The 17,867-nt window shown below is 42.5% G+C and overlaps 1 protein-coding gene across 1 annotated transcript in view; it reads right to left on the bottom strand.

Annotated features, from left to right (window-relative positions):
* The window catches only part of LOC310987786 (voltage-dependent T-type calcium channel subunit alpha-1I-like), a gene marked incomplete at its 3' end in the record, with an annotated part of 212,719 nt that overhangs the window by 65,827 nt on the left and 129,025 nt on the right, over nt 1–17,867 (bottom strand). Inside the window, 4 exon segments of the mRNA XM_083974215.1 lie at nt 926–1,052; nt 2,328–2,506; nt 14,168–14,236; nt 15,490–15,613. Coding sequence (XP_083830341.1) covers nt 926–1,052; nt 2,328–2,506; nt 14,168–14,236; nt 15,490–15,613 — 499 coding nt within the window.

Here is a 17,867-nt window from a genome sequence, read left to right as displayed (position 1 = left end):
GGGACACTCCTGATAACACAGGGAATGAGACTTATTTCTTTTGTTTAGATACAATTAACATCTACATACCTTGTTGTTTTTATATTTTTTTAATGGAAACTTTTTTTCTTAAAATGTCCAAGAGTCAATCAACCAATCGATCAAGTGGTTCTCAGCCATGATCAATGATGGATTTGCCAAAAAACAGACAAACAAAAAACTTTGAACTCTGGAAAAGGGGGGAAAAAATCAATAATACTCTAAGGTAGAATGTTTTGGTTCGTCAATGCATTTTCTTGCGATCCTTGAATGATCAATGAGTCAAATGTCAATTGAATAATGGGTAGTAAGAGTGGGTTCAACACGGACTGAGGGAGGAGAAAACGATTTGTGGAAAAAAAAGAGGAAAAATAAACTTTACGCTCAAGGCCTCTTTTTTTTGGTGCGAGTCCGGCCATGATGGAAAATGGATACCAAAAAAACACTCTTGTTTCATCTTCCCTGCTGTTCCTGTTTAATCAAATCTGATCTTAAATTTCTTAGTTTCACTTTGAGCTCTGGAGACGAGTTAAAAACATAACTGTGGCCTTGAAAGAATATTTTGACCCACTCTGATTATGAAGTGAATAAAACCTTCAGCGAGCACGTCAGGTCAGGTCATGTCTAATTAAAGTCTTTGTAGTCAAGGTGTGTGAGAATGTATAATTAATAAAATAGAATAACATAATAGAAACAGACTTTTAGGACAGGCTTGCGCACATGCTTTTACTTTTAGAACTGTTTTATGTGATTAGATTTTTATGTCTTTGTGGTATTTTTATGTTTTGAGCCCTGACTGAAGGCAGTTTTCAATCACTACTAGACAAAAAAGTTTTTTGCATCTTAAATTTTGAAAGACAGAAAAAAAATAACCATTATGAGTCAATATCCGATGGAGTTTTTATACCTGAACACCCAGGATGCCAAAGATGATGAAGAAGGCGCAGCAGATGAGGACGATGTTGCCGATGGGCTTGAGGGACGTGATGAGAGTCTCAACCACCAGCTTCAGTCCTGGAGCCCTGCTGATCACCCTGGAGGACGGAAGGAGACAGAGAGACAGAGATAAGGGACAAGAAGGGAGCGTGAAGATATAGTACTATCAGAATCTAAAGAAAATAATTAAAAAAAACATACTTTTATATTATATAAAGAAACTGTTTTGTTCAATTTGAAGCAGTCAACTGGTAACTTCAGCTTTAAACAGTGAAAGAAGAATTGTATAGAATTGTACAGGAGATTATTATTAGTAGTAAAGAGGTCAAGAGTTAAGGATCTCTTAATCTCTTAAGTGAAGACTGAGCAGGGTCACATAGTGCAGTTGAGATAATAACACAGAACACAGACTGAATTTATTCAGACCCTGAAATGACCTCGGCTTCAGATCTCTGCTCTCTGCTTCACAGCTGTTTTTTTTCTGAAGAGCTCTGTCAGGTAATAGTCGCCTCTAAATGAAGCTTATCTTAAAGCCGTGCTTCCCCGGGTCCCCGGGGGGCAGGAAACCTCAAGGGAGGGAGGACGGGGGTCACAAGATAAATCTGAAATGTCACGGGATGATTAATGAGACAGGTGAGCAGATAGAAAATTGCATATCTGCGACAAAATGATGAGGTACGGCTTTCTAATAGGGAGCCATTTACAAAGGGCTTCTCAACTGTGACTGCTGTTCTTTTTTTAATGGTTTATATATCTTATTCCTTATGGATCAGTTAGAAACCATTAGTAAAAAGCTGCAAATAATAAGTATGGATGGTCAAACAATCAAACTGATAAATTAGAATAGAGGCTTATTGTCAGCATAAAAGTACAGTGCCTCTCCAAGTCAGTGCAACAAAAACACTCAACTACAGAAAAACACACATGCTAAATATAAAAAAATGACTTGTATGCACATGTACAAGTAACAGCTTATTATTTAAATACGTAACAGGATATTATTGCACATGAGGAAAAGTGTCCATAATGCCCAGGGAAAGAAAATATCATAGACTTGAAATACTGATGGAAGTGGAACACTGATCCATAAGGATTAGCAAATATCTAATGAAGCCTTGAATAACAACCTTTAGAAAGCAAAGAGGAATTAATGGTGTTATCTTCATAAAAACGACTGCAAACACTGGAGATAAATACATTTTGCATAAAGTGCAAAACCCAACTTTAACCACAGTTTATGAATACTGTCATACGGTATGTATACAAAAAAAGATATCAATGCAAAATGATAGAAAAATCAATTAAAAGCTAAATCTTTATCCGCCCACAGCAGAAAACACAATGGAGTGGATTGAACCGTTTCCCCTGCTCACCTGAGGGGACGCAGCGTCCTGAGCAACCGGAGGACACGCAGCACCCCCAGGATCTTGGCCCCACCCGCCATGGACACCACGATGTCAATCAGAGAGACGAAGACCAGGAAACCGTCGAGGATGTTCCAGCTGCTCCTGAGGTAGGCCTTCTCCCCCAGGTACAGACCCATGGACACCACCTGGAGGGAGGGAGGGAGAGAGAGAGGGGCTGAGCTCTGGACAGGTACGTAATACAACACACACTTTGATAGGATAGGAGAGGAGAGGAGAGGAGAGGAGAGGAGAGGAGAGGAGAGGAGAGGAGAGGAGAGGAGAGGAGAGGAGAGGAGAGGAGAGGAGAGGAGAGGAGTGGAGAGGAGAGGAGAGGAGAGGAGAGGAGAGGAGAGGAGAGGAGAGGAGAGGAGAGGAGAGGAGAGGAGAGGAGAGGAGAGGAGGAGAAGAAGAAAGGAGAAGGGAAAGGAAGAGGGGAGGGGAGGAGAGGAGAAGGGGAGAGGAGAGGAGAGGAGAGGAGAAAGGGAAAGGAAGAGGGGAGGGGAGGAGAGGAGAAGGGGAGAGGAGAGGAGAGGAGAGGAGAGGAGAGGAGAGGAGAGGAGAGGAGAGGAGAGGAGAGGAGAGGAGAGGAGAGGAGAGGAGAGGAGAGGAGAGGAGAGGAGGAGAAGAAGAAAGGAGAAGGGAGGGGAAGGGAAAGGAAGAGGGGAGGGGAGGAGAGGAGAGGAGAGGAGAGGAGAGGAGAGGAGAGGAGAGGAGAGGAGAGGAGAGGAGAGGAGAGGAGAGGAGAAAGGGAAAGGAAGAGGGGAGGGGAGGAGAGGAGAAGGGGAGAGGAGAGGAGAGGAGAGGAGAGGAGAGGAGAGGAGAGGATAGGATAGGAGAGGAGAGGAGAGGAGAGGAGAGGAGAGGAGAGGAGAGGAGAGGAGAGGAGAGGAGAGGAGAAAGGGAAAGGAAGAGGGGAGGGGAGGAGAGGAGAAGAAGAAAGGAGAGGGGAAGGGAAAGGAAGAGGATAGGGGAAGATGAGAGGAGAGAGGAAAGGAGAGGAGGACAGGAAAGGAGAATAAGAATGGAGAGGAGAAGGGAAGGGAAAGGGATAGGAAGAGGAGGGGATAGGAGAGAGCATAGGGAAGGAAAAGAGAGGACAGGAGTGGAGGAGAGGAAAGGAGATGAGGAAAGAGAGGGGAAGAGAAGGGAAATGGAGAGGAGAAGAGGAAAGAGAGGGGAAATGAAGATGAGAGGAGAGGAGAGGAGTGGAGAGAGCAGATGAAAGGAGAAGAGTGGAGGAGAGGAAATGAGAGAAGGAAAGAGAGGGGAAGGGAAGGGAAATGGAGAGGAGAGGAGAGGAGAAGAGAGGAAACAAAGATTAAAGTCAAAAACATGGGAGAAGGAGGAGATGGACTGTGGAAGATGAGGGAGAGAGGTGTTAACCCCCGCCCAAGGAATGTGGTACATTTCCATTGAGATGAAAGGAGGGAAGAAGAAGAAGAAAAACCACAGCTCCTAAATCCCAATATGAGGAAGTGAACGTTCAAAAGGAAGAGGGAGGGAAGAGACCAGGAGAGGAGGATGAAGGAAACAAAGAGAGGAGGTGATTAAAAGTCTACTACGACTCAGACAAAGCCGTTCGCTAATCTCCAACATTACACATCAGGATTCATGGTTTTAGTAACGATGAATCCTCAGCAGTATCAAAGTCTTGTTCTGTCGGCTGCAGCATAACGAAGGAAAAATGTTTAGGGATATAAACATTGAGAGGAGAACCTTTACTGTTTACATTTTTTTAAGTGAAGCCACACAGACCCTTCTCCACTTCTCTGGACTCAACAACTGGAACCGAACCAGCAGGGATGAGAGAGAGAAAGAGAGAGAGAGACAGTCACCGGTGCACCGAAATTAAAAGGTGGAAAAATAGAAAGTTTGGAGACGAAGAACGAGTTGCATGGTGAACTTTTGGAAGGGGGGAAAAGGTTGCACGGCAGATGTTTGTGTGTGTGACATCGTTTGACACCTGCCAGGCGTTTTTCATGGCAATAACAAGTCGGTGTGGCTGTCAATGTTCGAAGAAAAAAAAGAGCGTGCAAGGATGCGGCAATGGAGGCTCATCTGGCTTGTATTGCAGAAAGTGTCACCAGAGAGAAAGAGAGAGATGTAGAAATGTGAAAAAAACTCGGGGGTGGGGTGGCTCAGATTCTGTCTTTCTAAATCTATCTATCAAATATTTGGTGGCTCTATAAAAATGTAGCAGCTTTCCTCCTGAGGGCCGTGGCAGCAGTCAGCTTGGATTTACAGAAGTCATAACAGACCAGTTGAAAACAAATAAAACAAAAAAGCAACAACAACAACAACGAAAAAAATAGCCAATTTTTCACTCGCACACAATATATTATACATTTTCCGATACCGAGTCAGAGTAGCGTCCAGTCTGCTCCTAGATAAACAGTGCTGCCCAGAGGACATGGTGTAACCCCATAGATAAGGCTCTTTGCATGACTGGTGTTCATTTTATTTCTTAAATCTATTTATTATTCATGTTTGAAATAAAGGAGAACGGATGAATGAATGATTAAACGTCTGCTCATGCTATGCGAATGCTAGCAACATAGCGATGGAAAAATGCACAGCTCCTATAAAGTGTTAATTTCCAAGGATCAGTCAGTGATTATTTCATATTTTCAGTGGATTATTCCTTTACAAGGCTGAATTATGGGGTGCTGAAAAGGGGAGAACAAGGAGCAGGATTTTAGGCCCCCCCCTGGCTGACAGGGGCCCAGAGAGGCCCCCTAATAAGTCCTCTTACTAGATCAGCTGCAGAGCGGTAGCCTATAATTTATTGTTCGACACAGGTAGGGAGTAAGGAGCATAGATAAGGAGGTGCAGGCAGCAGGTGGTCTGATTTAATGAAATATGGTTTAAGAAATTATGAAGTCACAAAAGGAAAGAAAGGAAAGAAAGAGAGGAGCGGGAAGGTAGGTGGAGCAAGGAACAAGGAGAGTTTACTTTTAATTGATTCATCATCCGTGAATTAGTGGTGGAAAGTTATGGAACATTATGTTAAATTCCATTTAAACCGTGAGAATAAGAATTACTTTAATATCGCCCAAAGGGAAATTCATACAGTATGTCTGTCAGCTCATCTAGATCTCACAGGAGACTATATATTCTTTATAGAGGATCAGTCTTGCAGCAAATAGTGAATCCCATTGTATTCAGTGCATCCTCTACCAAGAGCCTGTCATGTTGTTCTTTTCATAAATATGGCAATGATAGTCAGAAATATCATTAAAATGTATAGTTTTATGTAAAACAGCATCAACATTTTTTTTGGTAAGTGGGCCCCATAGGATTTTTTTTTTTTTCATGGGCCCCCAAAATCCCTGGTGACACCCCTGAGACTGAAAGTTGATGTCGTACCTGATGGATCTAATGTATTTAACCAATGTGCATACTGGTCATCTATCGTGAATATGACTATAAAAAAAAAGAAAAATTCTAAATATTCTTTTAAATATTCTTTAAATACTCATCTTGGGAATATTTGTTGTATCTATTAATCTGTATTTACGTGTTTATTGTTTTTCTATCAACCTGCTCACATCCTCAGTTCCCTACCTTTTATTTCCCAACGGCAACCTCAGATTGTATTGATTCTTATTGATTTGTATGTCTTTTGGGTTGCCTCTATCTACAGTATGTGATTGAAATGTTGATCTTATAGCCTATAATAAACATTTGAGGAGCTACTGTACAACAATGTGCAGACTTCACCCTTTTTCTAAAAGTCTGTTTGTTTGTTAGTCCTGCACCTGTAATACTTTGGATGTGCATGCTCTATCCTACTATTGTTCTCATACATATAATGTAGACAGGGTGTTAGGTAACATGTTGTATACTGCAGTGAGTGCTTTCTTTATAAGTCGTTGTTACTGGGCTTCATTACTTCCCTTCTATAAAGTGACTTGTATTAAACTCTGCAGCGTTTTAATGTGCTGGAAACCCTTGACAACGGGTTCCACCTCTGAACAAACACCGTAACTGTCACCACAGTAACGCAAAGTGAGTGATGGCAGCAGCAGCAGCAGCAGCAGCAGCGTTGGCAGCGTGGTAGCAGACGCCGCCATGCCAACAGTTGTCAGGGGCATCAGAACGACGAAGAAATAAGGTAAAAAAAAGAAAAAGAGAAATAAAGAAAAGGCAAAGCAGGGGGGAAAGACAAAGAGAGCTGCAGAAGGATGACGAAAGGCAGAGAGAAAGAGGGAGAGAGTCAGTTTGCAGAGTTTCACACAGCTCAGTTTAGAAACAGACGATCTTCTCCTCGTCTCTTCGACAGCTGACACGGACAAAAAACTTTCACCGCGAGAAAAATGTTTCATCGCTGGTGAGATCTGTGCGGCGGCGAGTCCCTGTCATATTCCATACGTTAGGTCTTTTGTCATGTTTTGACAAGCTAGATGGCAAATTATAATACATCTGCTCTGTTATTAATAGCAGCCGGCTATAGCGAAAGCCCCCTCCAGGACTGTTGGGAGTGCCGTGGGACCTCCATTAAGCAGATCAAATATCACCATGATAAAACATGATGCATGGGAAATCTATCGCAGGTCGATGCCAGCGCTATTATCAAAGCCGGCTCCTCTCCTCTCCTCTCTCACACTACCAGCTGTCCTTTGGCTGACAGGGCGAGTGTGTCACATTAAATTCAAATTCAAATTACATTCAAACCCCATTTGCAATATCGCTTAGCAGAAAATATGGCAATGATTGTACATGTCGCTTCAGAGTTATTTTTGCAACCCGGGTGTTTAAGATGGGATTTTGTGAGCTCATGCTGCTGCTGCACACAGATTCAGAAAAAAAAGACATTAATGACTCTCAAAATAGTGCCTGCCATATTTCTTTCACTTCGTCCATATGTCATCATCACTGTTTAACCCATGTGCTTTAGATTTTCGGCTTGAACTCTTCTTTATTTCGTTGAGGAATAAAGAAACAGCTGATCTGTGTGCATTGATCAAAGCTATTGAAAGTGTGGTCATAACTACAAAAACAACTACAGGGAATGTGGGCAAGAAAAGTAAATAAGATAAAATAAAAAAATTTGTCATATCAAATCTGCAGCCAGCAAGCCAACACGGGTCACTTGCGGCTGAGAAATCTACAAAACTGTGGCACCGGAGGAACCGAATGTGAGCTGGCTCTGGTGTGTGTGTGTGTGTGTGTGTGTGTGTGTGTGTGTGTGTGTGTGTGTGTGTGTGTGTGTGTGTGTGTGTGTGTGTGTGTGTGTGTGTGTGTGTGTGTGTGTGTGTGTGTGTGTGTGTGTGCGTGCGGAGCTGCCAGATTTGATTAGGTTTTGAGGAAACTGAGTTGGGCTGAGAACCAACTTGCGCTTGGTCAACCCCGTCTCCTTGAGATTATGTTTAAATACTACAGATTTGTTTTGCCAAATGTGCTCTCTGGTTGTGCTCTGCTGGCTGAGTCATGTTCCACTGTCAAGGGCTATTACAGAGAAGATAGGTCCGACAGTTGAGGCCAGTGTCGCCCCTCGCGAGCTCCCAAACCGGGCCAAACTGCACCTCCTCCTGTCATGTTGCATTATCTATTATCAGTTCAGAGTCCAGCCTGGCTGTATAGGCCACTTCCTGTTTGGCCCAGGAACTTTTGCTACCTGGTGAGTTTTACTTGTTTGTGTTTGTCTAAGTCAGAAGTCATTAAAGGTCTCATATTTTACACTTAGCCTATTCCAAATGTTGATTCGTAGGCAGATAAGAGCAAAAGCCATCTCAGTGTAGTTTTACAGCTTGGTTCGGTGTCAGCCAATCAGACGAGAGGAGGCACTCCTCTGATTGGCTGACTGTTTCGCGTAAAAAACGCAACAGATTTCAGAATAAAACACTCAAGAGAATCCAAATCCCGTAAAGTGTTGGACGGTGGTGGATCCAGGTGAGGGGGGCGGGGCTTGCTGACTGCTCTGTTGTGACATCACAAAGTAACAGGAAGTCCTGACGGCTGGTTTTAAGGCTCAGTTTCTGAATACAGGCTGTGTGTATTTCTCTGTGGACTGAGGCTTTGATACTTTCACAGTATTAATATAGAACCTAGAGCTGCTTTAAAATCAAAGAAGCCACGCACATGTAGTATCTTTACACAAGATAGGACGTTTAAAATAATAAAATGTGGCTTCTTTTCAATCAAATAACACATTAAAAATCTTACTTTACAAAACAAAATAAAAATAATACAATGTGTGCCAACACTACAGAAGAGCTTTTGTGGGAAATTTCTAAATTTAGTGACTTCAAAGAAACAAAGTTAAGGAAGCGAAGAACATGAGTCATTTGTGTTCTCAGTTTAGACTCTCTTTGGTCCACCTTTTTAAAATGTGGCCGACGTCTTGTTCCACAAACACAAAGCTGCTGCGACCAAACTAATGTATCCAGTTTTAATGGAGGAGCTCTGACCAGCTCAGACTACCTGAGAAGCCTTTGAAATGCTCTTTAGTAAATGGCATTCACCATGCACACGCTGCACCGGGAACAGAGACCCGAGACACGACTCAAAAAGAAAAGTCGGTCACTGTTGTTGTTATTTATAAAGAAAAAAACAAGATGCTGTTCTGATTTCATTCCCCTTCCATTACTAAACTCCTCAGGAAATTTTACATGGAAAAAAATGTGTTTTTTTTTTCTGCTAATGGTCGAACTCCACTCCATCAAGAGGGATGCTGGGTAATTAGAAAGATTAATTTATTTCAAGAGGAACCATGCAAAATTTTGACCTTAACTAAACAGCTTCAGATTAATTGTGATGGTTAAATGTGTTAAAGGGTGAATGAAAACAGCGAAAACATAGTTGTCCCCTTTGATCAAAGCTTGTATTTATTTCAAATATCATGTTTGATCAATTTAAAGGGATAGTTCAACATCTTGGCAAATTGGTCCATTGCCATAATCCCTATAGTCATAGCAGTAGGTTTGTTACATTTAATTGTCGGTGCAAGCTATTTTTTAGAACGGCGGAGCAGAGCTGTTAGCTGCTCAGAGCTACGCTACGGAGGCTAATGGGATTTCTTGGTTTCCCTCATCAAACTCATCAAATACACAATCCAACAACTCCAAAACGCTCTCATGGACAAGTTGTGACCTGCACATTCACCACGCTATGAGATAATAACAGAACGTTACCCGTTGTTTTAGAGGTAAATTCAGAGACAGCTTGCTGAAAAACCCCTTTAATGTAAGATCCATTTGTTTACTGTGATCCATATTGATATTCTATTTATATCCTTTATTCTGGCAGTCACTCAGTCCTCCCTAGTTTTTAGAGCAGCTCCAGACCTAAATCACTGGTGCTGAGGGAAGAAATGGGCCGAGTGATAAGATAAACAGAGGGTTGACAGAGTCTTTAAATTGAACAGTGTGAGGCGACTCGAGCACAGACAGGGCTGTGTGAGACTCAGTCTGTCCGTCTGTCAGGTCCGCTCACGTCTTCTAACCGCTGTGATCGGACTCAACAGGCAGGAGACACGGTGTGACGAGACCGTGTCAGCTCCTGTACCAGCGTGCACGGGTTCATGTGTGTGTGTGTGTGTGTGTTTGGACATTTGTGTGTGTGTGATACAGAGAGAGAGAGAGGGAGAGGGGGAGAGGAGGAGGGGTGGATGGTGGTTTCTAATTAGAGTCTGATGTTCAAGGTCAGACTCGCTGTGTGCAGGCAGCTCTGTTTACACTGATCACTATGGGTGTATTTGTGTGTTTGTGTGTGTGTGTGTGTGTGTGTGTGTGCGTGCGTTAGTGGACAGGAGATGAGAACAGGCCGTCCCCATGATGGAGTGTGTCTCGGAGAGGAAACTCTGTTTAATTAGTGTGGTTTCTTAATTAGAGCTCCTCGGAGGGAGATCAGACTGACCAGCCTGGAACAACACATTAAGAGCAACAAGAGGGGAGGGAGCGATGGAGAGAGAGAGGCATTATGGGATGGACAATAGGGAGAGAGGGCAAAATACAGTGTGAAGAATAATACAATGCTGTATTGCTCTTGCATTGAGAAAACAAACAGCGTGGCAGGAGATCATTATCTTTAACTGTCCATGAATTAATTCATCACCGTTTCCGTCTTCGTTTGAATGAATCATAATTAGCTAAAAGAAATTATTTATCGAGACCAATTAAAAAAACATGCTCGCAAGTGAATTTGTGGAGCTTGCAGGCAACGGATGATCTGATGGAAATAATCAGCTATTCATGCAGCCACCGACCAAATCAATTAGAGGATGTTTTCTGTGATATCTGCTGCGTCAAAGGGGGAAAGACATTACTGCAATTATACAGCACAGGCTATTAGAGATTATTATTATAAAGGTAGAGGAGTCCTGGTTGACAGCTTGTCTTTTATATAAGTGTCAGTATATGAATACGTTTGTAAAGGGTTTAAATTAGATAAGGATATAGTACGTGTAGAAAATCTAAATTGTCTTATTGGTTCCGAGCAGCTGGACTGTCATTGATCTGTCATTTATATAGCTATAGGTATTTAAGTAGGTAAATAAGTAATTAAGCGTGTACAGTTTACTTTGTTGCCTCCATCAGGACTCCTCAGAGAGCTGCTGCTGCTGCTGCTGCTGCTGCTGCCCCATCACACACCGCTCTGAAAGTGGTCGGCTCATTATGAACCCAGAGATGTTTGCAAACAGAAGAGATGGAGTCAGAGGCGTAAAATGTACAACATGTCACTGTCACGTAACATGTAGGTTAAACACAAACAGACAATGTGCTGGTTAATGTGATCATGTGATTGTGATGATCGCTTCAAATTCATCAAGGTTGAAAGGTTTTAAACCATCATGGAACATATTTTTGACAAATAGGATAAGTTGTTTAAGTTTAAGCTGAGTATTTAAGTCAATAACAAGTCATTTTGTATTTTTTTGTACACATTTTAATGCATTAATAGATATTCTTGTGTGTTCTTAAATATTTCTTATATACTGTATACACCTTTAAGAAAAGGTATAGCTTTTGTATGGGTGAAGAACCACTGTGGTAACTTCATTGATCGTGATTCGCAGCTAAAGTAAAAGAAAAAAATAAAATAAAATTGACTTTCCAAGAATTAAATGAAAGTCCTATAAAAGGTTAATAGGAAAAGTAAACATCCCTGCACTACACCCAGTTTTCAGTTGTTTTCTCAGTTGTCTGTGACACTTTGGGTTTTTTGTTAACCTATAAACTGAGGGAAATTTATTATGGGAACAGATGCACTTAAAAAAAATACTATTGCACAAGTTGGTGCTGCGTTGTTTTCATCGACTTTGTGACCACATTCATTTAACAGTTGGCTCCTGTGCTACTGAAACTCTGAGGCAGATTGTGCCAGTGAAGCAGTTCAGTAATAAAGAGGGTAAACAAAACAGAGATGAAGTATGAGAGGAATCAAACACACAGGAGCACAGGGGCAGAGCCAGGATAAGAGAGGCAGAGAGAGATGAATTCAAAGTTAAGTTAAGTTTCAGTTTGTGGTGATTTTACAACACAAGTTACAATCCCTCTGTCCGTTAAGCTTTTGTGTTACAGTAATAACACATTGTCTTCATAATTATTGACTAACAGCCTCATTTCAGCTTCCAGCAGTAATAAATAAGCTGTAATGCTAATTCATCTCCATAGCTACAACCTTAGGCTGCTTGAGGCTGCTGTAAGTCCCATGTGACGCCTCCTTTGCAGAGGCAGAGGAATCTACAGGCACAAATAACATGACCTCAGTGAATCCCACAGAATTCATTATCACATACTGTTAATGTGTCTCCTCCTTTCCTTTGTGCAACTGCAATCCATCCTTAAATGCATACAAAGTGAGGAATGAGCTACAGATACTCACACTGCAATTGCTACAAATGTTAAAGAGATGGTTCAACATTTTTGGCAAATTGGCCCATTGCCGTAATCCCTATAGTCATAGCAGTAGGTCCGTTACCTTTAATTGTCGGTGCAAGCTATTTTTAGAACGGCGGAGCAGAGCCGTGAGCTGCTCAGAGCTATGCTACGGAGGCTAATGGGATTTCTTGGTTTCCCTCATCAAACACAACACGTCAAATACACAATCCAGTTGTTTTAGAGGCAAATTCATACAACACCGCTGATGTGTGTTGCATTCAGGGACAGTTTTTCATCAAGCAGTCTCTGAATTTGCCTCTAAAACAACTCTGTCTCGCAACGTTCTGTTATTATCTCATAGCGTGGTGAATGTGCAGGTCACAACTTGTCCACCAGAGCGTTTTGGAGTTGTTGGGTTGTGTATTTGATGAGTTTGATGAAACCAAGAAATCCCATTAGCCTCCGTAGTGTAGCTCTGAGCAGCTGGCGGCTCTGCTCCGCCGTTCTAAAAATAGCTTGCACCAACTATTAAAGGTAACGAACCTTCTGCTATTAGGAACTATCCCTTTAAAGGGCACATGGATGTCACATCTGCACCTGAAGCCCTGCCCCCCAAACCCTCAGCACATCTGGATCTGTGTGTGATATTGGACTTGTCGGTTTTATATTTTTTTCCCAGAGGATTTCATTGATAAATGAGGTCATTTCAGTGGACGTTGTGATGCTAATATCTATGTTATGGGCTGTAGAATAAGTGCTGTCACAAGCAAATTAAGACAAACGAGTGTGTTAGTGTTTGGGGAAACACACACACCGGGCTCTGTGCGAACACAATAGGATGGGGAATGTGGAGATGCACAAATCTGCAAATACTAATCCTCTTAATAACAACAGGAAAATTACATTTATTTATTTTTTATTACTGAGTAACTGAGTCAGATCTTTGACTCGGCAGCAGAGCACCTGACGTACAGTATCCGAGATAAGACGGCGAGTGGCAGGAGGAGGAGAGCAAATGAAGCAGCGCACTGACAGATAACAACGGAGCTGGAATGATTAAATTACAAACTGCGGGACAAAAGAGCTCAGAGGACGATAAGAGACGGATACGAGGCTGAAATGACTCAAACGAGGAGCAGAGAGAGGACGAAGTGAGAGACAATGTGAGCGGCTGAAGGACTGATCGAAGGAGTGGAGGTAAACACAGATGCAGGAGGAGGAGGGTGAATAGCGGAGTTCAACCTGGGGCCAAAGCTGCACATACATATACTGTATATACGTGCACATGTGCTGAGATCTACATATCATTGTGCTACACATGTCTTCATTATCCCTGGTCATAAATAAATCACTATAGGCTTTCTACCAAAGCGGCAAACGCCTGGAGACACAAGGCCCTTAATAATGGATGATGCCCTGTCTTCTGGACAGCAGATTAGTGGATTAAAAAAGAGAGAGAGAGAGAGAGAGAGTGTGTGTGTGTGTGTGTGTGTGTGTGTGTGTGTGTGTGTGTGTGTGTGTGTGTGTGTGTGTGTGTTTATCGATGAGAAGTCCAGGAGTAGCTAAAGGGCAGCTGAAGAGCGATAGCCTTCTAATTAACTTCATTATCTAGCTGCCCATCGCTAATGGGACATGTGCAACTGATTAAACCGTGAGTTGCAGAGTTGTTAAGAAAAGAAGTGGAGAGAAAAAAAAGGGGGTTTGGGGTGTGTGTGTGGGGGGGGAATAATAGATTGAGATGAAAGAGGAAGACAAAAGCAAGAAGGGAAGAGCGAATGGAGAGCAAACCAGATGAGAAATGAAGAAAATGGAAGAAGTGGAGAGGAGCAGGAGCAGGAGAGAGAAGAGGAGGATGAGACAAGAGAGAGGAAGAAAACTGAAAAATAAGAGTGTGATGTACAAGAGAAAGACACAAGGTCAGAAAAGAGCAATGGAGAGGAAATGCGTAGGAGAAGAGAGAGAGGAGGTGGAGGAGAGTCTTTTTACCTTGACCGTCATCTCAGCGACGAAGATGGCAGTGAAGATGTAGTTGGAGATGGTGAGAAACAGTCTTTCCTGTAACAGAGAGAGAGAGAGACAAAAGATAAAGGCTGAGGAAAGAAGAAAAAGAAGAAGGGAAGCAAAGAAAAGGCTTCAAGGAGGAAACGGAGGAAGGATTTAAGAAAGACAACCAGATGTTGGCATTAATACAGCCTGAGAGGAGAGGAGGAGAGTGGCCGGGCTCGGCTTCACTCACTTCTGCTCTTCTGTGAATCCACTGACTTCATTTATCACTCTGTTTTTTTTTTGTTTTTTTTTTCAATTAAATCAGACTTAGTTACCAAATTAAAAAACAGAATTTGAAAGAGCTGCTGCGCTTTAATTTGGATGTGACAGATCACTTCCTCGAAAAGTGCTCACCCGTCAATATGGTGGTGCAGACTGATTAGAGGAGAAGTGGCCTGTTGCCAAAACTCTGAGAGAAAGAAATAAAAAAAAACTCAGGGTGTTAATTATTTCCAAGAAATAAAATTCATTAAAATAACTGCTCTTTATCACAATTACAGACGATTTGTAAAGTTGTTCTCACATCAGATTTTTACTCGAAAGTTTAACACATTGAAGATGCACTTTTCTCTTTCAAACTCAAAGTCTAATTTCGCACTTGACTGTGACGTTAAATTTGCACTGAGCTGCTTCAGATTTGATTGGAATTGAAACTGCAGTTTGTTCTGTTATGTTGAAGTTATAATAAAAAAAACCTTTCCACATCAGATTGTCTAAACAGGAGACCACAGGCAGCTTATTGTGAGCCGGAGTTACGTTTTGTTGCCAGGCGACATCTAGTGGCCGTAGTGATTATGACAGGAGAGAGAAGGGTGGAGAGACTGGTGTGAATGGATAAGTGAGTAAAACATAGGATTTAGAAACAGGAGTGTTACAAGCAGTTACATTTTTTATACGTCATTTTTATAGTAACTATGAAGAAGAGGTACTTATTCTTAATCGTAATTATGATTTTCTACCAAATACTTTTTGTGCCTAAACCTAAAGAAGCCACTGTTTTAGTTGAAAGGGGTTGATCATCTAAACCTGCTGCTAAAAAAATGATCAGAGTATGTTCTGCACTGTTTGAGTTGTTTTGTTACATCATCTAAAATGTTTCCAGCATTTCTCAAAGCTAGGAAAATATGTGATTTAGATTGAGATGATTAGAGATGTTGATGATGCAAATTTCAGGTACACAGCTTCTGACCAGGGCCGGCCCATCCTCCAGTCGCTGAGTATCTCCAGATCAATAAGTGATAATCAGAAACAACAGCCCTTACCAGACTTCCCTGCATTATCTTGGGCCTCTCCAGCGCCACCGTGATGCAGTTGAGGAAGATGAAAACCAGGACCACATAGTCAAAGAGCTTATGGGCGATGATGGACTGACAGAGCTGCCTGAACCTGACGGGAGAGACACAGAGTAGGACCAGTTAGAGCGGGGGGTTCCCAACCATTGGGCTGTGCATCATTTGGTAAAAAAAAGAGAGAATAAAAAAATATATATATTTATTTACTTTATTTACATTACACCACAGGGTATTTTATTTTGAAAAATGTGCCTCTTCCCTCTGCTTTCAGCACTGCACAATTAACAGGCAGGCCCACAGGCCAACCATGGAAAAAGAAAGAAGAAGGAAGAAACAAACATTGCTGGGAAAGAAATACAAGACAACAAAAAGAAAACTGCATTTAAAAGAAAAAACAAGAGTCCTATTTAAATTTCAGGTTCATTGCATCAGGTGATTCACATGCTCTAAGCCCCGCTGTGTGTAATCTGTGGCAACTGGCCCTCCACCACTTCATCGCCTCACAATCTTCCTGGATTCAGGTTGGAGTGACAGCATGAAAACAAGATTACAGAGTAGACTGGACATAAGGAACACACTTTGGGTGTCACTGTCTCCCAACGCCCCCAGATGGGAACGTCTAGCTGCAGGGAAACAAGCTCAGGGCTCCCACTGATTCAACGTTATGGTGAGTTGTAAAAAAAAAAAATGCATTAATCGAAATGAAAACAGATCGGAAAACCATGTGATTGTCCACACAATAAATCTGAGGGTTGTTGGTTGGTTGTAGCTGCATCAAAACAGCTGAGTTCTCATCTTCCTATGAGAAAACCTTAAAGGGATAGTTCAAGATTTTGGCAAATTCGCCTATTGCCATAATCCCTATAGTGTGGTGAATGTGCAGGTCACAACTTGTCCACCAGAGCATTTTGGAGTTGTTGGATTGTGTATTTTATGAGTTTGATGAGGGACAGGGGACCTGTACCGTTCACCTCTATTGTGTTCACTGAGCAGCTCACGTCTCTGCCCCGCTGATCTCAAAACAACATGCACCAATAATTACAGGTAATGAACCTACTATAAGGATTATGGCGATAGGCAAATTTGCCAAAATGTTGAACTATCCCTTTAAAGCTGCCTCCTTTTTTTCTGAAGTACAGTACAAGTCTTCTGAGGTCACATGATGAGTAATGTTCTTCTTGAACTTTTGGCCTCGAACGAGGAGGAAAAAGTCTTGAAAATGTTTCGAGGGGGAAAAATCCCTCCACAGTGTTTATGCAGCAGACACACACACAGACGCAACCACACAGACACACACACAGAGACTCGGAGGTGGTTGTAAATGGATGCGAGCCACAGACGGCCTGGAGTCACTGGTGTGCTCTGAGAAAGACTTTAACATCGTCAGACACCTGCAGTCGTCGGCGCAGACAGTGAAGCAGCTCCGGAGAGAAGCCCTCACACATCTCATCTCATCTCATCTCATCTCATCTCATCTGCCAGCTTTAAAGAAAGAAAGAAAGGGAACAAATATACCTACTGCTGCACCTGCTCTCTGGGTGAAGAAATCAATGTGCTAATCTGACTGCTTTTCCTCCAGACCTGGCAACTGTGTCCCTTTTTATCTATCGATTCAAATCTGGCAACCCTGTCCCCCCTTCTCTCTGGTTATCAATCGTGACCAGCAGCAGCAGCAGCGGTGGTGGTGGTGGTGCTGGTGCTGGCGTAGGCACTTAAGCCGCCCGAGACGCAACTTTGTGATGTTGGCTGCTTTTCTCCCCCCTTTGTTTTTATCTGCTTAGATAGAGCAAACACACACATATACAAAAATACACACACATATGCTCCCATGCATTGCTCAGACATGTACAGCGCACTGAGACATAAACAAGACAAAGACGCACATATGCTCCCACGCTCCCACATGCACAGTCATCCACAAATAAATAAATGCACCGGTACAACGCAACCACAGATATAGGCCCTAACGCTAGTAGTGCATACACCGCCAACACACACACACACACACACACACACACACACACACACACACACACACACAGGCCCTCGCTTGACAGATGGCACCTGCCAGGATGCCAACACACAGCCCTGGGGCCTGGCTTCCCTTAAGTGGCTATCAGCACGCAGGGAGTCGGCTGAGTGAGCGAGTGGATGACTGAGTGAGTTTTCTTTCATGTTGCTCTCTACCAGCGATGAAGTGGAGGCTGCTGGGAAACATAATAACACTGACAAACATAGATGAATGCACACACACATACGTATAGCGGAGTCAAAACCAGTGTCTGGAAGAGGAACGCACAAAAAAAAACTAAACAAATGTTTTGGAGGAAACGTGCAGCGACATGACT

The sequence above is a fragment of the Trachurus trachurus genome, assembly GCF_905171665.1.
Source record: "Trachurus trachurus genome assembly, chromosome: 1".
In the NCBI taxonomy this organism is placed as follows: domain Eukaryota; kingdom Metazoa; phylum Chordata; class Actinopteri; order Carangiformes; family Carangidae; genus Trachurus; species Trachurus trachurus.
Note: the sequence above shows the minus strand (reverse complement) of the source record. Positions and strands in the feature narration are given on the sequence as shown.